At 54.6% G+C, this 22,766-nt stretch overlaps 1 protein-coding gene across 1 annotated transcript in view; it reads left to right on the forward strand.

Moving 5' to 3' along the window:
• The window catches only part of ADAMTS14 (ADAM metallopeptidase with thrombospondin type 1 motif 14), an 83,680-nt gene that overhangs the window by 52,604 nt on the left and 8,310 nt on the right, over nt 1-22,766 (forward strand). The window contains exons 7-18 of the mRNA XM_058298978.1: nt 457-562; nt 2,152-2,295; nt 3,217-3,349; nt 4,711-4,824; nt 7,822-7,970; nt 9,934-10,109; nt 12,607-12,740; nt 13,127-13,250; nt 14,212-14,292; nt 19,994-20,157; nt 21,197-21,365; nt 21,809-21,941. Of these exons, the coding sequence (XP_058154961.1) occupies nt 457-562; nt 2,152-2,295; nt 3,217-3,349; nt 4,711-4,824; nt 7,822-7,970; nt 9,934-10,109; nt 12,607-12,740; nt 13,127-13,250; nt 14,212-14,292; nt 19,994-20,157; nt 21,197-21,365; nt 21,809-21,941 (1,627 nt within the window). The remainder of the gene's footprint in view (nt 1-456; nt 563-2,151; nt 2,296-3,216; nt 3,350-4,710; nt 4,825-7,821; nt 7,971-9,933; nt 10,110-12,606; nt 12,741-13,126; nt 13,251-14,211; nt 14,293-19,993; nt 20,158-21,196; nt 21,366-21,808; nt 21,942-22,766) is intronic.

Here is a 22,766-nt window from a genome sequence, read left to right on the forward strand (position 1 = left end):
GGCCCACACCTTCCCTCCCCGCTAAGCCACTTGCTCCTTAAGTGTCAGGGTGTGTTGCAGGTGAGGCGGGGGGCTTGGGGATGATTCCTCACTGTTTTCCCCACAGTGTGTCACCTCCAGCCCCCCACAAAGGAAATGGTTGGAACCTGTTTGTTGATGACTGAGTGGCTGTCTGGAGGGATGTGGCTGCTAGAGGAGTGTGTGTGGCCTCGGGTCGTGTCTGGAAGTCCCACAGCCTTGTTTAGGCTCTGGGCAGCTGGAGGCCAAGAGGGAAGCCATAAAGCTTTAGGATGTGGGGTGCAGCTGGGCCCCGACTCACTCTGCTGCAGCTGGGACTCTGAAAGCATGCTCGGGCAGTGACCAAGCTCAGGCTGTCCCTGTGGTGGCCCTCAAGGGTCCACACTTCCAGTGTGCCCCACCTCACTGCCTATGATCTCTCGCCCTCTCGGCCAGCAGGGTACGCGCCCGTCACTGGCATGTGCCACCCCCTGAGGAGCTGTGCCCTCAACCATGAAGACGGCTTTTCCTCGGCCTTCGTGGTGGCCCACGAGACAGGCCACGTGTAAGTGGCACCAGGAGGGTCCGCGGGGCTGGCGGCTCTGTGACTTGGGGCTGTGGTGTGAGAGCCGAGGAGTTCCGTGGGGAGGGGGGCAGTGACATGCCCTGACCCGAGCAGGCCCGGGCGCCTGCATCCTGGGACATGCCAGGGCATCTGGCCTGCGGCTGGGGTGCAGTGTCTGCAGCTGCCCCTTGAGGGAGACCTGCCCTGAGCTGGAGGAGCCAAGGGACTGCAGATGGCAGTTCCAGGCCTGCCTTGGGCCCACCCAGCAGCCAAACGCCAGGGCCATGGGGGCGCAGGGCCCGGGGAGAACCGCTGCCACAGCCGCTGTCTGCTCTCTCTGGGTGGTCGCCATCCCTTCACCCTGTCCACACCTTGAGGCCTGTTCCAGCCCGTGCTGGCGCTCAGTGCACCCCAGAGAGCTGGCCTGCACCCATCACAAACACACACACTTAGCGCTTAGGCAGCGGGCCAGGCAAGGAATGGCTCGCCTGGCGCTCAGGCTTGGACTTGTTTATAGCACATTCACTCATTCATTCAACAAATTCCACCACGGCGTGGGCAACGGCGGTGCTTATGGGCCACAGCTGTGCTTCTGGGCCTCGTCCGTCCGGGCGTCCGTCTGTGCACAGGACAGAGCTGAGGGACATGCGTCCGCAGCCCGCGGCTACCCCTAATCAGATGAGGGCTGTTCTCTGGAGACAACGGGAGACCGGGAAAAGGAGGAGGGAGCCGGCCCGCACACTGCCCTTCCCTGTGCAGGGGCCAGGTGCCTCCTCCTGCCCCGGTTTCCTCATCAGGGACACGGAGCTGGCCCCAGGGGAACCTCTGGGACCCTTCCTGACGTAGAAGCTGAGGATGCCATATGTCCTGGTGCCTGAAGCGTGTCCTTCTGTCCTGGGGGGGTGGCTTCCATCTTGTCTGGTGGAGAGATAGTCGGACTTCGAGGCTCACTTGTCTGCCCGAGGCCAGCTGCAGCCACCCGGGAGTATTTAAGATTTTAGAACCTTGGGGCTTTGGCAGTACATACTGAGTATAAAGAGCAAACTTGTAAATGTCAACTCTTATGGGGGCATGGGATGGGGAGCCAGGGAAGCCTCAGGGGCCCCGCAGAGGTGTTCAGTGAGTGATGTTGGCTGGGAATGGACAAGACCCAGTCTGGCCATCAAAGACCTTTGGTCTGGTGGGAGGACAGCACATGAGAGGTGCCAACTGATGGGCCAGGTGACGGGCTGTAGGCGCTCAGCCCACAGGCTGGGGCAGGCAGGGGCCGTCCGGGAGCAGGAGTGAGGCCTGCCCTGGCCTCAGAGGCTGCAAGGACGTGGGTGGGGTTCGAGCAGGGACAGGGCATTCTGGGTGCCCAGGCTGGGCGGGCAGGATGAGCCTGACCCCTGGGGGGGGCGGCAGGGCGGAGCCTCAGCTCCTGCCCAGCAGCTTGAAGGGTGGTCCTTCCTGCTGTGTGGTTGGGAAACTGAGGCCAGAGGGCAGAGTCCGAGCCGCAGGTCAGGGCAGGGGCTCCCGCCGCTGGCCCGCCTGCCTCTCTTCCCGGGGGACGCGCCCAGGACGGGACTGTTTTCCCGCTTCCCTTCTAGGCTCGGCATGGAGCACGACGGCCAGGGGAACGGCTGCGCGGACGAGACCAGCCTGGGCAGCGTCATGGCGCCCCTGGTGCAGGCAGCCTTCCACCGCTTCCACTGGTCCCGCTGCAGCAGGCTGGAGCTCGGCCGCTACCTCCCGTAGGTGGGGGCTCGGGGCGGGGAGGATGCCCCCCAGGCAGGGCCACTCAGCCGCCTCCCTCCCCCAGGTCATTTCCACCCCACCCCCAAGGCCTGGGTTCTTCTCACTCCCCCCGCCTGGCCTAAAACTCCCCCAAGAGCCTCGCAGGTGGGTGAGCCCCGTGTTTCGGAGCATACTCAGATGAGCTCTTGCAGAGAATTATTAAAAACTCAGAGCCCCTGGCCCCCACCCAAGATGACTAAACCATCTTGGCAGAATTTGCACTGGGAATCTGGATTCACCGGGCGCTGCAGGCGATGCTTGTGCCCACTGAAGATGCGGGGCCGCTGACTCCCCAAGGCTCTGGAGAAGGGTGACCCCACCCCGCTCCGGCCCTGACTCCAGCAGCAGAACTTTAATTCACGGCTTTGCTGGTCAGCGCCTGGGTCTCCAGAGAGGCTGGGGTCCAGGACAAGTTTTAGGCTCAGGCCCGAGCGTGGGGTGAGAGTGGATTTGGGCAGGGGGCAGGTGGGGCCTGTCATTGACCGCACGAGCCGCTGGCCAAGGCCAGCCTGCGCAGTGGCATCCCGCCTGGTGGGTTAACTTGTCTCCTATTGTCCATGACTCACCCTTAAGCTTGGCCATGGCATGACCCTCTACCGTGGGCAAAGCTGACCTGCTGAGACAGCTACAAGCTGAGCTCCTGGGTGCCTCTGCCTGTAAGTGCAGCCCCTTCCCCCCGACACAGTCACTGGCTGAAGAGAGGTTCAGGGAAGGGGATGCTTGGGGCGGCCCGTCCACCCTGGAGGAGGCAGCTCATCGGGCCATGGCTGCGCAATCTTGCAGGTCTTCCTTGCTCATTAAACATCCCCCATCCCTGGGCAAAGAGAGCTGGAGGATCCCTGCCTGGGCCTGGCTCACCCCCTCCTCTCTGCCGGCAGCTCCTACGCCTGCCTCCTCGATGACCCCTTTGAGCCCACCTGGCCCCGCCCCCCCGAGCTGCCCGGCGTTGACTACTCCATGGACGAGCAGTGCCGCTTTGACTTTGGCACTGGGTACCAGACCTGCTCGGCGGTGAGTCCCCACCTGGTCTCGGCCAGGCCGGGGCAGCACCTGGGCGACCACGCTGGCCATTCACAGCGCACCTTCCGCCCACCAGCCTCTTGGCCCGGTGATGGGAGGCTCAGTGCTAGGCACTGGGTGTGGGGGGAGAGGCAGGGTGAGCAGGACCCAGCCCCTGCCCAGCCACACCTGTGGGGCATGGGGGGTAAGCAGTGGCTTGAGAAGGCTTTTGCCCTGGGAAAGATGGGAGGGCGGCTGGTGGGTCCAGGCTGGGCTGGTAACCTGGGGAGCTTATCTGCAAGGCTGCCCGCTGCAGGAGCAGGTGGTGGGCTCTGGCCTGGGGGAGGAATCGTTCCCACCACCTGCTCTTCAGGGCTGTGACTGAATGTTTTGGGCTAATTCTCCAGCCTAGTGAAATTCTCCTGTCCCCCCATATCACTTCATTCCTGGGGATCAACTCCATGTTCCCTGCTACCCCCACCGCTCCATGCCTGGAAAGGTAGCTACAAGGAGCATAACCCTGCCCCTGCCCAGCAGGCCAGGCCAGGGGGAGAGGCCGGGCTCGGGGACTGGCGAGAGGACCTGGGAGAGAACTCGACAGCTGCTAACGGGGGACCAGGCTGAGGCCCAGGGGAGGGGGACGGCTCGGGTCTCGGTGACTCCCAGCCCTGTCCGGGGCCTGCAGGCCCACGCCTCACTCTGTGGGACCACGAGGCTCAGGTTGGCACCTTGAGGGGCTCCTGTGTGGTGGCACCTTCCCCTCTGTCTGGGCCACGTGCTGTGATGAAGCTCAGCTTCTGGGCTGGAGGGACAGGCTGAGACGGAAGTGCCCACAGGCTGGCGTTTGTGGGGCATCGGTGTGGCCGGCAGAGGGTGGGAGGAGAGAGCATGTCAGGACCTTGGGACTTTCCCGGACAATCTGACACGTGTATCACCAACCTCTGGCACTGCTGGGTGTCAAAGTGGGAGGGAGATGGGGTTCTCCACCCTTGTCTGGAGGCTCAGGGGGCTGGGCTGGGGACCAGCAGCCCCTCATTGGGCCCCATGACATAGCGGTCAGGGGGCCTGGGTGGGCCCAGCCTCCCCAGAGGCTCAAGCCCTGGTCTCAGGTCAGCAACAGAGCGGCGTGGAGGTGGGAGACAAGGGGATGGGGCTTGCGCCCTGTTGGAGAGGAGGGGCCCACGGAGGTCACTGGCGCTGGAGGACTGAACCTGAGGGTTGAGGGGGTGGGGGTCCTGGCTGCATGTCCCTCCTGCCGTCCTCCCGTCCTTCATGCCCTCCCGGCTCCCTGCCACGGCCTCTTGCCCCAAGGACACCTGGCCCGAGCTGGAGAGCCAGCCCAGCCGGTGACCCCGGGCCCCCTTGACACGCAGTTCCAGACCCACGAGCCCTGCAGGCAGCTGTGGTGCAGCCACCCTGACAACCCCTACTTCTGCAAGACCAAGAAGGGGCCCCCGCTGGACGGGACCGAGTGCGCGCCCGGCAAGGTACAGGTGGGCCGGGGGCTGCAGGGAGTGACCGTCCTGGGGTGCAGGAGATCCACCCCCGCCCCGCCTTCCCACCAACCGTGGGTGTGCATGTGGGTGCAGGGGCTGCTACAGGACAGGTGCCAGCCGTGTGCACGTGGATAAGCATGGAGGGGCCCCACGGACTCACACACACCCCTTCTTCTCTCCCATACCCCCCATTTGTCTCTGCAATTTGCAGTTTGATGTGATCTCATAGTCCAACTGGCTGAGGATTGGCTCCCATTTTACAGATGGGGAGAATGAGGTTAAGGAGTTTGTCTGAGGTCACACGGCGTGAATAGCAGAGAAGGGATGAAGGGAAGCCTCCAGGTGTCCCGCCTGTCCCTTGTGTTGTCTCTGTTGCTTCCACACACGTTCCCACTCCCATTGCCACCAAATCTGTCCTTTCATGTATTGTCTGCTATGTGTTTGCTGACTTATGCATACATGAGTGCCACATTTGCCAGGGGGCTTCGTGGTCCAACCAATTTTATTGATACATATCAATAAAGCATACAATCCATCCAAAGTATACAACCAATGGTATCTGGTATAATCGCATACTTGTCCATTCATCACTTCAATCAGTATTAGAGCATTTTCATTATTTCAACAATAATAAACAAAAAACAAACAAGCCAGAAAATTCTTCACCTTTCAGTCTGTTTCCCCTTCTGCACATAGCTGCTATTTCTGGCTATTCTTGCACAATTATTTATTTATTAAGCAGTTTATTGAGCTATATTTACATACCATATGATCTACCCAAAGTATATAATCAATGACTTTTGTATAATCACAATGTTGTACATTCATCACCACAAAAAATTTAGAACAATTTCATTACTCCAAAAAGAAAGACTCCACACCCCTTAGCATTCCTTCCCCAGCCTTACATCACCATTAATCTAATTTCATCTTTATAAATTGATTTATAGTTACATTTTATATAAATGTAATCATATAATATGTAGTACTTTGTGTCTGGTTTCTTTCGCTTAGTGTAATGTTTTTTTTGGTCTGATATTAACATTTTGTAGTATTAGCATACATTTGTTCAACTTCAAAGAAAAATGGTCTTTTGTATGTAATTTAACCATATTCATATTTCACATGTGGTTTTACATGCTATATATTCCCATGTTACATTTTTTTCAGTTTTCCTTTTAGTAATAATCATGACCTTAGACTGCCCCTTTAAACCATTTTCATACCCTCATAATAGTCCTGCTAGTTACAAACCTCATGCCGGGCTTTCACCTTTTTTATTCATTTCCAAAGATTAACACATATCCTTTTTACAGATTCTGTACAACCCTCAACTTTCCATTCTCTATACTCTTTCTATTCTCTGGTGACCCCTATTCAAGTTATTATAATAACTCTGTGAGCTTACACTCCATATTTAGTTCATGGTAGTGCAGTCGTACAGTATTTGTCCTTTTGTGTCTTCACTCTACATAATGTCCTCCAGGTTCATCCCTTGCCTCTGCTCTTTTGCCTCCCCTGCCCTTGATCACTGTGTGGTGACCTTGGGCCACTCACTCAGCCTCTCCAGCCTCACCCCCACCCTGACCAAACCTTCCTCCCACCTCTCAGAGTTGTTCTGAAGTCACTGAATTGTGTCAACTCTTAATAAAGATGTTGAGAGAAGGGTGGTGATTATTCCGTGTCAGCTGTGAGCCCAGCCACGGCTCTAGCCTACCCTCTGCCCTCGCCCGCTGGTGCCCGCCTTGCTGAGCAGCCTCGGTCAGCCCCTTGGGGAGTGGACGGGGCTTCCGCATGGCCCTGTCCGGGCCGGTGGGCTTCAAACCTAACAGGCTGCCGCCAGGCAGCTGGTTCCGCCTGCTCTAGGTATTTCCGCTTCACTTATCCGTTTCAAATTTCCAGGCCCTCTTCAGTCACAATTTCATGTGAGAGTTAATCAGAGGATCTCAGTTTTGGCTTTGTGTTGGAATCATCTAGGGAATTTTGAAAATCCCCACCCCTTGAACAGGGAATGGCTACACATGGGTCTGAGGGATCTTTCTGGGTGATGGAAATGTTCTAAAATTGGATTGTGGCGATGGTTGCACAACTCTGCAAAGTTACCAAAGAGTCATGGACTTGTACACTTGAAACTAAAGAATTTCATGCTCTGCAAATTTTACCTTATTATAAAGCTTTCAGAAAGATCCCTACCCCTAGAAATTCTGCCTAAATTGGTTTGGGATGAAGACCTGGCATTCAGAGTTTTAAAAGCTCCCCCGGTGAGTCTAAGGTTGAGAACCAGCGAGTTACTCTCTTGGAAAAGGCTCAGAGAGCTTTGCTGTCCTTCTCTCCTGTTGCCTGCAGGAAGAGAGCAGGGAGCTCCCCTGGGCCCAGGCCTCCTTGGTGCCTAGCCCTGAGCTGAGTCCGCTGTAGGTGCAATTGCCGCAGGACTTAGAACCCTAGCGGGTGAGTAAACGGAGGCTCCGCACGGTGAAGGAAGTTCCCCCAAAGCCACACCCAGCGGAGAAGTGGCCCAGCTGGGATTCAAAGCCGGCCTCTGTCTCCAGCGTACGTGCTCCCTCCACTGTGAGGTCAGCCTCCCCACGTGGCTGGCTTGTCTCCCAGGGACATGCCCACTGGTGGCCTCTGCAAGGGGACGCTGAGATACCCAGCCAAGATCAACACCCTATGGGCAGATGTTATTATCCATACTTCACAGTTGAGGAATAGGCCCAGAGAGGTTTAGCCATTTGCCTAAGGACACAGTTGAGGAATAGGCTCAGAGAGGTTTAGCCGTTTGCCTAAGGACACAGTTCATGGTACCCCAAAGCTCCTGCTCTTAACCTCTCATCTGAGAGGGTGCTTATCCCTCTTCAAGTCCCCTTTCTTTGTACTCACCCCTAGTGCCCACTGGCCCTGACGTGTGCCCACCGGGTTGGACACCCTCCAGGACAGTCTAGGTGGCAGTGGCCACAGGGTGATTCTGTACCCTCTGCTCCATCCCAGTGGTGCTTCAAAGGTCACTGCATCTGGAAGTCTCTGGAGCAGACTTACGGCCAGGATGGAGGCTGGAGCTCCTGGACCAAGTTCGGATCATGTTCGCGGTCGTGTGGGGGAGGAGTGCGGTCCCGGAGCCGGAGCTGTGACTACCCCCCGTGAGTGCACTCGGCTGGGGCGGGCAGGGCAGGGGACCCTGCTCCAAGGGCTGAGTGGCTGGGAAGGGGCGGCCCTGGGGTCAGGGGACAGGAGAGAGAGGCCCCTGCAGGTGGCTGTGCCTTCTAACGGACGAGGACCCAAAATTGTTGCGGGCGGGGGCAGCAGATCACTCCCACTTGCATTTATTTTTTTACACTCGGATTTTTAAATGATGAATCAGGAGTGACATCTGTGAGGATGCCTGAACCAGTGATTCTCAAATCCTCCTTATGCAGAATATTTCCCCAGAAAGTCCAGGGGGGCCTGAGTCAGCCTGTTCAGCAAGTTCTCCTGTGATTCTGCTTCTTGGGCTAAATTTTGAGAAAACACTGACCTAAACCCTCAGTAGCTGCATCTTGGGAAAATGAACTCTCCCAGTGTGTTTTCTATCACATGAAGTGAAGCTTCCTTAATTTTTCCTCAGCTTACCTCTTTCTAACATCAAATCCCTCCCTTCCCGTCCGCACCTGAATTTCAGCATTCTGGGGAAAGAAGAAATCTCTCTCTCCCTTCTCATCCCTCCTTGGTTTTGGAACTTCTGAGTCTCCACCCCGGGGCTTCCAACTCCCAAACTGAAAGAGGCTGCCTGGAACAGCTTCCTGAGGGAGGGGCCTGGCCACGCCCACCACGGAGGTCAGCCGGCTGTAGGCAAGCAGGAATTCAGACCACACAGGCAGGGCGCCGCTGACCCCTCACGGCGCCCAGTGATGAATGAGGCAGGCCTGCAGAGTACTAGAATCTCAGCAGCCCTGGACTGGTCATACTCCCTCTAGCATCCTCAGGAATGATCCTGCATACTCTGCTTGTTTACTTCTGGGGATGGGGCACTCACTACCTGTTGGCACAGCCTGTTCCTTTGTCAGCTGGCTATACTCATCTTTCAAAAATATGAGCCAAAATGAGTTACCTTGTCCTTCCAACTGTTGGAGACACAAACGCTGGGTTGTCGAGAGACCCCAGCAGTTCTGACTCTCAGTCAACTACCTTGCAGTCAGGAGGAAAGCTATCCCTTTGATCAAAGCTATGATTTACTGAACTCCTTTGCTGTAATAATAAGTTTTTTTTATTTTTGAGGGCTTAATGAAATAAGTGTGCCCTCAACTCCCTGCCCAGCACTGAGTAGGGACTCAATAAATGGCAGCTGCTGTGATAATTATTGTTATTCTAGTGTATGGAGCACTTCCTCCATGGCAGGTGAGATGCTAAGCACTTGTGTGCATAAATCCATATAGTTCTCCCAGCCCGTGGGATCCTACCCTGTGAGTGGGAAACTGTCAGCCTCAAGTTCTTGGCCACTGTCTCAGCAGTCACACCTCACCTCTTCCTTTAATGGAGAAGAGTGTAAGTTGCTTTAAAGCACTTTTTCTTATTTATTCTTCACAGACACACCAGGAGGCAGGTGAAATAAGAGATACTGTTCTTCTCTTAAAGGGGAAGTTAAGGCAAGCACAGTTACCTGACTTTCCCAAGGCTGCCCGGTCCGGACTTGGAAGCCTGCTGCTCTGATTCCAAACCCAAGGCTCTTTCCAACCCTCCTTAGTTTATCATGATACTGAATGGAGTCGGATGCAAATAGGAGTAGAGTTCCTTATTAAGTGCCTGTTGTATGCAGGCCCTTTGTAACAAGTTGAAGGGATATACCCAAGATGAATAAGACTCATTTCTGTCCCAGCCCAATCGGTGGGGCTCAGCCTCTGTCTGTCTGTCTCTCACACACAGGAGAAGAGGGAATTGCCTGATGGGAGGAGCAGTCAGGGAGGAAGGCTCTGAGCTCAGCGGCCCAGGGGTCTCTCTGGGGTGTATGAATTCGTGGAGCCCTGTTTTGTGCCACCCTAAAGGGCCCAGCTCCCCTGGGGGCCCTGGGGAAGCCCACTGTCGGGCCCTCCCTGCCAGCCGTCACCCGTCTCTCTGTGCCTGCCCCAGCCCAGCCTACGGCGGCCGCCCGTGCTCAGGGCCCATGTTCGAGTACCAGGTCTGCAACAGCGAGGAGTGCCCGGGGCCCCACGAGGACTTCCGGGCCCAGCAGTGTGCCAAGCGCAACTCCTACTACACCCACCGGAACGCCAAGCACAGCTGGCTCCCCTACGAGCCTGACGACGGTGAGCCCCGCCCACGCCCACTCAGCCTCTCCGGGGGTGTCCCAGGCTGGGCCTCCCATTGTTTTCCAGCTACTGCCACCGGGACCCTGCCAGGACTGACCGGTGAAGGTGGAGGGGGCGGTGGGGGTGCCAAAGGGACCTTGTGTTCTGCAGGCTGGCCACAGACCCTCGTGCAGGCCTGTGCATCGCCTGCTGCTGGGGGCACTGTCCTTGTCAAAGTCATCCCTATTAGTATATTATGATCGTTAATGCACTTCTACCCAGAGGGAGCAGGGCTGGTCGTTGGGGTTGGGTGGCTCTGCCTGCCTACGGCCCTGCAGAGTGTGGGTGCCCCTCGCTTTCCATACCCACTGCCCTGGAAAGTTCAGTCCTCCCACCTGCTGTTCTTTCAAGTTTTACTCCTTGTGCTGCTGTTCCAGAAGCCAGCGCAGGTGATTGAAAGGGGGCAGGTGGGAGCCCGTGGGGTTCTCAGGCTGACCCCCCAGGCTGCTCTGAGGCCTCCCGCAGAAGGTCTGGACGTGGCCCCACACCGGTGTCGGTTCCCGTCCATTTCCGAGCTCCTGCAGTGGTGGAGATGAGCCGGGGGGTGCTGGGGTTCTCGGGTCCTGGGTTAAACCGTGGCCCCCCCAAGCCATGGGCAGACCCTGAGCCCTGGTCCTGTGGATGGGGACTCATCTGTAAGGAGGCCGGGCAGGCTCAGGGAGGGCCTCGGGCCATGTGGCTGGAGCCTGCCGGGGAGCCCTGGACACAGCAGGAGGGGGAGGAGGCAGCGGGCAGAGAGGGCCAGCCGCGGCCGGGAGCCAGAGGCGGGCCCTGCCCGTGGGCCCCCGGCAGGCTGCCACCGGGCCCTGCAGGCTTCAGAGGAAGCCCAGCCTGCCCACACCTTGATTTTGGACTTCGAGCTTCTAAAACTGTGACGCCGTAAATTCCTGGCTTAGGCCAGCCGGCCTGTGGTGCTTGTTATCAAAGCCCCGGAAACCGGGCAGCGTCCCAGAGCCTCAGCCAGAGCCTCAGGTCGGAGGGGCCTTTTGCCGTCCTCCAACCCCAGCTGCCTCCACCCAGCCCGCGGGCCCTGACGAGCGTCTCCCAGCTTCCCACTGACCCGGCTCCCGGGCCCCCATGCAGTCCTCTGTCCCGACAGCTCCGATTAGAAAGGCCCTTCCTCTCCTGAGCCGGGGCAGCTTCCTCAGAGCCCCCTGAGAATCCTGCCCCAGAGCCCTGAGCATTTCACCTCCCACTTGGAATTTCAGCAGCTTCTGGTCGGAAGGGACCTCAGAGGCCTGCCCTTTGCCCGCCAGTCACAGACTCCTCCGGAACACCCTTGCAGGAGTAGCCTCCGCTCGGATTCCTCCCACTCTGGGGAGCTCACCACCAAGCCACTTTGGGCTGGCTTCCCATTCCTGACCAGAAACCCGCATGCCCCAGGGCACTGGTCAGGGGCCTGCCTGGGTTCTGGGGGGCAGAGGCCCCACCAGGTCCCATCAGGCATCAGGCTCACGTGCACAAAACCCCGAGGCGGGATTGGATGTCGTGGCTCCAGATGTCACCAATGTCTGGGAGCCCAGGGACCGGAACAGGGAGCCAGGCAGGCTTCTTTGAAATCGGAGGGAGGGGCTTGCTTAGCATGCCTTCTCAGTCCGTTCAGAAAGCAAACGAGCCACGGCTAGAGCATCAGTGAGGGGCTGGGAGGCCAATGGGCAACTGGCCTTTGGGCTTTCCCAGGGCCTTCAGACAAATTCCAGGACATGAGCTAAGCCCAACCTCCCCCTTTCTAAGCAGCACAGCTTAGAAACCTCCTTTTTAGGACGCCAATAGCCCAGACAGAGAAGATAACATGTCATTGTTAGAACCCTCACTGCTGCTGCACTTACCGACCCCGACATGAGTGGCCGTCTTCCGTTCGCGCAGCTTCTCCTGTCCACAGATGTGCTCAGGGCACAGTTGTGCCTGCGGTTGGTGAAGTGTATGCAGAAGTCCGAGCAGGACTCGGGCCAGGCTGCTGGGTTGGGATCCTGATTCCACCACTTCCTGAGTGGCTATGTGGCCTTGAGCAAATTCCTTACCCTCTCTGGTCCTCCATTTCCTCCTCTCTGATGCTAGAACCTCCCTCCTTGGGGTGCTGGGATGTTTCAGTGAGTTAATTCACGAAGGTTTTGAAGTGTCTGGTCCGTGGCGAGCATCACCAAGTGCTGGTGTTCCCACGGTGCTGCGGCTGTTGCTACTATTATTATTGTTTTATCAGTTCATTTTTCTCAACAATCTGATGTGGCATTTTACTGATCAAGGATAATAAAAATAGAGATGTGAGGCTCAGAGAGGCCCGAGGTCGTTGGGCTAACAAATACGCGCTGTTGAGGGACTTTAGCTCCCAACTGCGCAACCGCTGCCCAGGGCTGGCTGTCGGGGCTGCCCGCCTGGAGCTGACGTGGATGTCCTCCTGGGCCAGCCTGCGTCCCCAGAGCCCAGCAAGGGGCTCACGGGGGCCCTCACCCTGCAGACGCCCAGAAGTGTGAGCTGATCTGCCGGTCGGCGGACACCGGCGACGTGGTGTTCATGAACCAGGTGGTCCACGACGGGACACGCTGCAGCTACCGCGACCCGTACAGCGTCTGCGCCCGCGGCGAGTGCGTGGTAGGTGCCCCTGTCCGGGCCGCCCACCCTCCACCAGCCCAGGGAGGCTGGAGGCAGCATTGCCTGGCCCTGCCCCTGCTCCCTGGGAAGATAAACAACCCAGGACACCCCTGTTTCCCCAAATAACCCCGGGATGCTGGAGAGGGATTCCCACCCAGCCCCATTTGAGGAGAAGAGATAGCAAGGGCCGTGGTCAAGTCAAGTTCAGGATCTTGCCCCCATCCCGTGGTGAGTCGGCAGCGAGCACCATCCGGAGAGCCTCTGGGTCCAGGCTTCCGCGCCTGCCCAGGGGTGGGTGCAGGCGGCCAGGGCCTGGGGTGGGGAGGAGGGAGCCAGGGGCTGTCGGCCCAGCATGTGTCCCACTGACCCCACACCTGCGGCCTCAGCCCGTCGGCTGTGACAAGGAGGTCGGGTCCATGAAGGCGGATGACAAGTGCGGCGTCTGCGGCGGTGACAACTCCCACTGCAGGACCGTGAAGGGGACACTGGGCAAGGCGCCCAAGCAGGCAGGTGAGCCAGCTGGAGGCTGCGGCTGGGGGACGATGACGAGGGACCGGCCAGGGGCCCTCCCTTCAGGGGCTGCGTCAGGGTGCAGGGCAGGGAGGAAGGACCCCAGAGCCCATTCCCGGACCTTCCCAAGCTGCCCAGGGCTGGTGAGCCAGAGCTGCCACTCGTCACCCCAACTTTCACGTGTGCTGCTGCCCACAGTCGGCATTGGATACCTCAGAGAAGCGCTTTGCTGCTGGGCAGTGTGTTGTCCCAGGAGCTCAGCCAGCACTTTGGCCCTTGGGCTGTCAGTAGGAGTGAGGGGTCAGGCAGGTGTTGCCAAAGAGGGAGTGGTAAATTTCTTTTCCTCTCCTCTCACCATTTTTTAAAAAACCTGCAATGCTTCTGCCTCAGCACTGCCACGACTCCCCTCTTCACCTCCCATATCGCTGAATTTGCTAATAAGAAGGACCAGATGTTAGTTCTGCACACTTTAGTATGAATGGAAGGACTCCCCTTTTGGAGATGTTTCCGCTTTGCCTCACCTTTCTGGTGAGAGGGAAGACTGGTGGCTCTGAGCAAGGCTTGTGTCCAGGCCTCAATGGACCTTCATGTAGGTGAGAAGAAACGAGAGAGACAGTAAGTCAGAGGAGAGAAAAGGAGGGGGAAAGGCAGAAGAGAGAGAAAGAGGAGGGTCAACAAAGTGGAAAGGGATAGCAGCTAACACACACACACATATACACACATACACACAGAGAGCCCCTTAGAGTTTAAGGGGCACTTCTGATATCTTATTTGATCCTCAGACCAACCTTGTGCTTCCCTGTTTTACTGATGAGGAAACTGAGGTTCAGAGAGGTTCACTGACCAAATGAGAGGTTCTCTAGAGATTTAGAGCCCTGGGGACCTGCGGGGGGAGGGTACTGGGCAGTGGGGCCACCTGCTCAGGATGCTCACTTCTTTTCCGGGTCCACCTCTCTGGCAGGAGCTCTCAAAATGGTGCAGATCCCGGCGGGTGCCAGGCACATTCAGATTGAGGCGCTGGACAAGGTCCCCCACCACGTTGGTGAGTGGCAGGGTGCTGGGGCATGGGCAGCAGAGCTCTGGGATCTGCCCTCAGGTTGCGGGAAGCTGGGAGAGCAGAGGAGGTATAGATGGGAATTTGCAAATTTGAGTGATGGGCAGAAGCCCCCTTTGACTTTATTTTTTACTTTATGCTGACGAGGCAATCCATCTACCTGGCTCGCATTTCACATGTATACAAGGAGATCCAGGGAAGAGATCCCCTCCCAGCCCTGTCCCCTGCTCTCGTTTTCCTTCTCCAGGGATAACCTCTGTTACCGGTTTCTTGTGTGTGTGCATGTGGATGTGTTTTAAAGGCAAAGCATTTTCACAGACTGCTTCAGTTAGATTTTTTTCCTCTGAAGCGTGGCCTTTAATTTACAAAGCCATTGTAGTTGGATAGAAATAAAGAAAACGGTTGGCACGTGTAGCCTGACCATGAGAGCAGCCTCTTGTTAAGACACAGGGCTGTGGCGTCTAGCCCAGAGCTTCCCTTGCCCAGGTTTTATGTCAGCTGGCCAGGTGCCCCTCCTCCAGGTTTCCTTTGAAGTTTCTCCAAATAAAGGCGCTGTGTAGGGCCTTCTGAGCCTCACAGCTAGAGAGCAGGGCGGAGGATCATCAGTTGGCATCCAGGCCAGAGAGGAAGGCAGCGGTTTTTGGACACTGGACAGGAAGAACCAGCCGCGCCTCACCTTTTCCCTTTGGCTGGTTGCTTTCCTTCACTCTCACCATTTCACTTTTACCATTTTACTTCATGGTAAGAGAATTTGTTTAAGCTTTACTTTCGGTCAGTTTTCTTTTGAAATCTCTCTGGCTTTTTCTTTTTTTTTCTCCTTTAAACTTTTTATTTTGAAATAATTTCAAACTCACAGGACAGTTGAAAATATAATATAAAATCCATACAGAGAAATCCAATATACCTCCCTCCCCCAGATACCCAAACCCACCAGTTTTAACATCTGGTCACATTTGCAGTATCATTCTTTCTATCCACCCATCATCTGTCTATCTGTTTTTGTCTGTCTGTCCGTCTCTTCATTTATCTCTTTAGCTATTTATTTTCTGAACATTTGAGAGTACGTTGTATTCATCATTCTCCTTGAATACATCATCCTTCCATGTGCATTTCCTAAGAAAAAGGATATTCACTTATGTATCCACCTTAAGTGCTGTTACCAAGTTCAAGAAATTTAGCATGGATAGTAAGCTGAGAGTTTATATTCCAGTTTTTTCAGTTGCCCCAATAAAGTCCTGTTTTCCACTTTTTTATTAGAGGAGCTGTGAGCTTACAAAACAATCAAGCATGATGTGCAGAATTCTTATACATTACCCCTCCACCAAAACCTTATGTTATTGTGGAACATTTGTTACAGATTATGAAAGAACATGATCAGATGATTACCACTACCTATGGTCCATAGTGTACATTTGATAGATTTTTTTCCTTACACCCCAATTATTAACACTATGTATTAGTGTTGTACACTTGTTATAGTGCATGAGAGAACACTCTCATATTTGTACCATTAACTGCAGTCCGTTTCCACCACATGGTTCACTGTGTTGTACAGTCTATCCAAAGTGTACACAATCAGTGGCTCTTGCTCTTATCACAGACTTCTGCAGTCGTTGCCCCAGTAAACCTTTGAACGTTTTCCTTAGTCCAAAAGAAAAAATCCCATATCCCGCTATTACTGACGCTTAGCATTGATATAGCACTTTCTTTGACACTGATGTAAGAATATTACAATATTGCTGTTAATATCATCCATAAATTACATTAATTTTATTTTTCCCATTCACCCCTATATTCTTACCACCTTGTAACAGTGATGTACATTTGTTCTAGTTTGTAGAAGGACATTCCTGTATTTGTACTATTACCCACAGTCCTCATCCACCTCCAGGTTCACTATGTTATGTAGTCCCTAGATTATTCTCTAGCTTTCTCTCAGTTGACATTTACATTCCCAGATTAAGCCTTTCAGCCACAGTCCCATTTATAAACAAGTCCTGGTAGTTATACTCCCTGTAATGTGTTACCATCAACTCTATCTACTTCTACACTTTTACTATCAAGTAAATTGAAAATTTTACATACATTAAGCATCAGTACCCCTTCTCAGTCCTCACCTTGTCTCCTAATAACCTATATCTGGGTTTTAACTCCATATGTTTATTCTTCATATTTAGTTCATGTTAGTGAGACCATACAATATCTGTCCTTTTGTGTTTGGCTTATTTCATTTAGCATAATGTTCTCAAGGTTCATCCATGTTATCAGGTGTCCCAATTTCATTTCTTCTTACAGAGCATAGTATTCCACCATATTTATATACCACATTTTCTTTATCCATTCATTAGTTTGTAGACACTTGGTGTTTTTCCATCTTTTGACGATTGTGAATGATGCCGCTATAAACATCCATGTGCAAATGTCTGTTCACGTCACTGTTTTCAGTTCTTCTGGATATATTCCTAGTAGAGGGATTGCTAGATCATCTGGCAGTTCTATATTTAGCTTTCTGAGGAACTGCCAAACTGTCTTCCACAGAGGTTGCACCGTTTTTCATTCCCACCAACAGTGAAGGAGCATTCCTATTTCTTCACATCCTCTCTAGCACTTCTTGATTTCTGTTATTTTTAGTAATGGCTTCTGTGAGGTGTGAGATGATACCTCATTGTAGTTTTGATTTGCATTTCCCTAATAGAACATTTTTTCATGTGCTTTTTGGCTATTTATATTTCCTCTTTGGAAAAATGTCTATGTAAGTCTTTTGTCCATTTTTAAGTTAGATTGCTTGCTCTTTTATTGTTGAGCTGTGTGATCTCTTTATATAGCTTGGAAATCAAACTTTTGTCAGAAATGTAGTTTCTAAATATTTTTGTCCCTTGAATGGAACACAAAAGTCTTTAAGTTTGAGGAAGTCCTGTTTATCCATTTTTTCTTTTGTTGCTCATGCTTTTGGTGGAAGGTTTAAGAAACTCCAGCTGCCACCAGATCTTGAAGATGTTTCCCTATGTTTTCTCCTAGGAGCATTATGAGTTTAGCATTTGTATTTAGGTCTTTGATCCATTTTGAGTAAATTTTTCTGTAAGGTGTGAAGTAGGGGTCCTCTTTCTTTCTTTTGGATATGGATATCTGGTTCTCCCAGCACCATTTGTTGAAATAGATTGTTCTACCCTGGCTGGCTGGGTTTGATAGGCTTGTCAAATATCACTTGGCCATAGATGTGAGGGTCTGTTTCTGAACCATAAATTCAGTTCCATTGGTTTATATGTCTGTCGTTATGCCAGTACCATGCTCTTTTTTACCACTCTAGCTACGTAATATGATCTGTAATCTGGAAGTGAGAGTCCTCCAACTTCATTCTTCCTTTTTAAGATGTTTCTGGCTATTTGGGTCCCCTTACTCTTCCAAATAAATTTGATAATTTGGTTTTCCATTACTTTAAAAAAGACTTTGAATTTTTATCAAATTACGTTGACTCTGTATATCAAATTGGGTGTAATTGACATCTCAATATTTAGCCTTTCCATCTATGAACACAGAATATTCTTCCATCTATTTAGGTCTACTTTTATTTCTTTTAGCAATGCATTGTAGTTTTCTGAATACAAGTGCTTTACATTCTTGTTTTAAGTTTATTCCTAAATATTTGATTCTTTTTGTCACTGTTGTAAATGGGCTTTTTTCCCCCTGACTTCTTCTCACCAGTAACGTCCTTTTGAAACTTTTCTCCTACGTTTTTAGATCCAGTCCAGGACCTTGTATTGCCTTTAATTATTATCTCTTTAGTTGCTCTTTTTAAAATATGTGGGAACACATGCAACATGAACTTTCCCATCTCAGCCACTCCCCAGCGTTCCATTCAGTGGGAATAAAGCCCTACACCCGTCATGTGTTAACTCCCCATCCCACCGCCCCTCGTGACCGGTACTGTACTCTCCGTCTCAGTGAACTTAAATATTCTGGCTATTTCATCTAAGTGGAATCATACAATAGCTACATCTTTGTGTCTGACTTATTTCAGTTAACATGATGTCTTCAAGGTTCATCCATGAAGTGGCATGTTTCAGAACTTTGTTCCTTTTTAAGATTGAGTAATATTCCATTGTATATATGAGCCACATTTTGTCTTTTCATTCATCTGGGGATGGACATTTGGGTTGCTTTCACTTTTCGGCTATCATGAATAATGCTGCTTTGAACATTGGTGTGCAAATATCTGTCCGAGTCCCTGTTTTTTGTTTTATTTTAAGATTTAGTTTATTTATATATTTCTCCCTACCCCCTTGTTGTTTGCACTTGCTGTGTCTGTTCATCTATCTTATTTTTTTAGGAGGTACCAGGAACTAAACCCAGGACCTCTGATGTGGGAGGGAGGTGCCTAATTGTTGGAGCCACCTCTGCTCCCTGCTTTGTTGTATCTCTCATTATGTTTTTCCTCTCTGCATCTCTTGTTGCATCAGCTCGCCACACCTGCCTGTTGTGTCAGCTTGCTGTCTTCTTTAGACATCAGGAACCTCTGCTCCCTGCTTTGCTGTGCCTCTTGTTGTTTTTCTTCTTGTATCTCCTGTTGCATCATCTTGTGTCAACTTAACCATGCCTGCCCATTGCGCCAGCTCAGTTTCTTTTTTAGGATGCACTGGGAAGTGAACCAGTGACTTCCCATGTGGTAGGCGGGTACCCAGTTGCCTGAGCTGTATTCACTTCCCCGTTTTCAATTTTTTGGCTATATACCCAGCAGTGGGATTGCCGGGTGATATGGTAATTCTATGTTTAACTTTTTGAGGAACTGCCAAACTGTTTTCAACAACAGCTGCCTCATTTGACGTTCCCACCCACAATATACCAGGGTTACTATTTCCCCACATCCTCACCAGCACTTATTTTCTGCTATTTTCAAATACTGGCCATCCTAGTGGGTGTGAAGTGGCATGTCATTGTGGTTTTGATTGAGGGACATTTTGTAAAGTACTGCTCTGTGCCAGGCCCCAGGCTGGGGACACTGAGATGGAGGAGGGCTGACAGCTGCTGGGAGAGATGAGGCATGTGCAGTCAGAGTGCTGTCAGGCACTGTTCTGATGGTGGTGATGATAGTAATAACGCAGTGCCCACCATTAATTAAGTGCCTACTGCATGCCAGGCCTGCCAAGATCTTTACATGTATGAACTCCTTTAGTTGACCCTCGAGCCCCATGGTGCTATTTTCCTCATGGGGCAGCAACCCTATGAGCTTGATACAATGGTCATTCCCATTTTACAGATGGGGAAACTGAGACAGCAAAGGGAAGCTAAGTACCTTCCCCATGGTCAGACAGTCTGCTTCTAGAGCGGGCATGCCTAACTAACCTCCATGCACTGCTATACACGTTTCAGGGAGGGCAAGATCCCTGAGGGCTAGGCAGTCACAGAGGGCTCCCTGGGAGAGGAGGGAATTGTGCTGATCCTTACACATGCATGGAGACCAGTCAGGCAGGAAGAAGGGAAGGCAGGGGGGCAGGAATGGTGCGTCCCAGGACCCAGAGGCAGGCACAGTGCCCTTGGGGGCAGCATGGTGACCTGAGGAAGGGCTCAGGTGGAGAAGGGTGGCAGGTCGACAGGGAGGTCTGAAGGGCCCACTGGGAAGGCTTCGAATGCCACGTTCATGGGCCCCCGAGGAGGGGAAGAGAAATCTGTGTGACCCTCTCCCCCCACCCAGTGGTGAAGAACCAGGTCACGGGCAGCGTCATCCTCAACCCCAAGGGCAAGGAAGCCACTAGCCTGAACTTCACCGCAATGGGCCTGGAGTGGGCGTACACGGTGGAGGACGCCAAGGAGAGCCTCGAGACCAGCGGGCCCCTGCCCGAGGCCATCGCCGTCCTGGTGAGCCCCTCTGCCCTCCCCCTCTGGGCCGGAGGTGGGAAGACATCCAGGGCAGGACGGCGGGAGCTGGGCCTCTCGCAGCCACCTCTGCTCTCTGCACCCACCTTGCTGCCCCAGCCCCGGCCCCCTGACTCTGTCTCTGCTGCCGAGCCTCACGGGCCTGGAGGAGACCCTCTCCATCCTGGGGAGGCTCCTCGTGGTGCTTCAAGACTGAACGGTTCCCCGGCCCCAGGCGGCCAGCGTGGAGGGAAAAAGAAATGGGTGTCTTGCCGCCAGACCACAGGACGCTGCACCCAGGATGTCTGTGCTCCTTAAGGCAGGGGCAGGAGGGACACAGGAAGGGCCCTTGTCATCCTGGCTTTCTCCAGCATCAGCGTGTGCTATGGCATTGCCAGCAAGCGAGGCTGGGAGTGGCTTCTTGAGCCCATAGGGCAGTCGGCCCGTGGCTGCTGTGTGGCCCTGCTGGCCTCCCGAGAGGGGTCAGGCTGCTGTCCTGACTGTGTCCACCACTGAGGCCTGAGGAGCAGGGATTGCTAAGCCAGCAGCCATGCTGGAAGGGGCTCCACCTGCAGGGCCTGCTGGCCCCAGCTGGTGGCAGGGGCCCTGCGCCGGACTTTGATGCTAGCTTCGTCCTCCCCAACGGGGAGGCATGTTAATTCAATCCAATACACATTTCCATTCTCCCTGAATTTATTGACCATCTGCTAGGGTCAGGCAGCGCAGATGCCCTGGGGAGCAACACAGACCAACACATGAGGTTCCTGCCCACTTAGAAGTTGGGCCCGTGGGAGGGAAAACATCGGTGCCCTGGGCACACCGGCTGTTCTCGGGCCTGGTGCATAGTCGGCACTCGGCCTGGGGGGGCCACCGGGCTGCTGGCCGGAACGTCCTCGCAGGGCCACGCAGGGTGCCGTCCTCTCCCGGCTCGCGCCGCTCCTGCTTCTGAGCACATGTCCTTCTCCTGACCTGCCCCCTTCCTGGTCTGGCTCCTCTGCTCTCCTGTCCTGGTGACACCACCTCCTCCATATGACCGCCCCAGGTGCTCCCCCCAGGGGACAGTGGCCCCCGCAGCAGCCTGGCCTACAAGTATGTCATCCATGAGGACCTGCTGCCCCTTATCGGGAGCAACAACGTGCTCCTGGAGGAGACGGACACCTTCGAGTGGGCACTCAAGAGCTGGGCCCCCTGCACCAAGGCCTGCGGAGGAGGTACTGGCCCACCCCAGCCGCCCGGCCACCCAGGGGTGGCAGCTCAGGGCTCTCGGGGAGAGGAGCCCAAGTGGCCAGCGGGCGAGGGGCTGACATTGTCTCCATGTGCGTGTCCCCCCAGCTCATGCCTCGGTTGCTCTTTGGAGAGCTCCAGTGTACAGAAGCCTTTTCCTGGCAGGGTCTTTGGGATGGGGCTGGGGTACTGGAGCAGTAGCCGGGTGGGACCTCTGTCCTCTGCGAGCCCAGCAGGTGTGGAGAGGCAGCCGCCAGGGCCAAGCGCCCCCCGGAGCGACCAGGAGCACGGGAGATGGGACCAATCACGAAAGGGTCCCTCAGAGACACTCCAGCCCCAGGGGGAGGGGGCACTGGCCCTCGAGGCTCTCCAGGGGCAGGGCAGTGAGGGTCCTGTCTGGACAGGCCACGGCCCCCTGCCCTCCCCACAGGTGTCCAGTTCACCAAGTACGGCTGTCGGCGCAGACGCGACCACCACATGGTACAGCGGCACCTGTGCGACCCCAGGAAGAGGCCCAAGCCCATCCGCCGGCGCTGCAACCAGCACGCCTGCGCCCCACCTGCGTGAGTGTGCCGGGAGGACAGAGGGGCCTGCGCCCCCTCTCCCCCTGCTCCCCCCGCGCCTCCCCCCACGCCCCTGCCTACAGCAGGGCTCCCAGGGCAGCGAGCAGGCCAGGGGCCAGCCTCCCCCTCCCTGCCACTCCGTCCCCTCAGGGGTTCTGGGTGGTTAACTTCTGCTCCCAGGAGAACCCAGAGGCGCCCTTTGTTCTGGCCCTTGGCATTCTTTTACAGACGGGGAGACAGCCTAACCTGGGGGGTGCAGCTTCCCCTCAGTGCTCTGGCTGGTCCGTGTAGGCGAGAGGATTTCTGAGCCCTCAGGCCCCAGGCCAGGGTACCGCCCACCAGCTCCTCTTCACCTCTTCATCTGGGGTGCAGGGATGTGTCCTGGTCTGCCAGTCCCCCAGCCCCTGACTGGGGCTCCCTGCCTGAGGATACAGGCTCTTTTGAGCCAAAGGTCATGTTCTTGGTATTATTTGGAGGGGCTGTGGGGAGATGAAAGCTGTGACTCAGGGAGAGGTCAAGGGCAGGTTTCCCTGAGCCTGCAGTGTGCCCAGCACCCCCCTCCAAGCACTCTCCCCACCGGCTCCCCCAGGCACCACCAGGCAGGGATCAGAGTAGCTGGACATAGGAACCTGCAGAGAATGCCCCCCCACTGCAGCGGGGGGCCCCAGGGTGGGCCGTGTGATCAGGGCGAGGGCGAGAGCTGCCGACCAGCCCCCTGGCCAGCCTCAGCTAGGCCTGCACCTTCCAGGCGCCTCTTTGACTTTTCACTTTGCTCCATATACTATTATTTGGCCCACTTTCCTCACAAATTCCTGTGATCACAAG

This window comes from Dasypus novemcinctus, chromosome 6, assembly GCF_030445035.2.
Source record: "Dasypus novemcinctus isolate mDasNov1 chromosome 6, mDasNov1.1.hap2, whole genome shotgun sequence".
Lineage (NCBI taxonomy): Eukaryota > Metazoa > Chordata > Mammalia > Cingulata > Dasypodidae > Dasypus > Dasypus novemcinctus.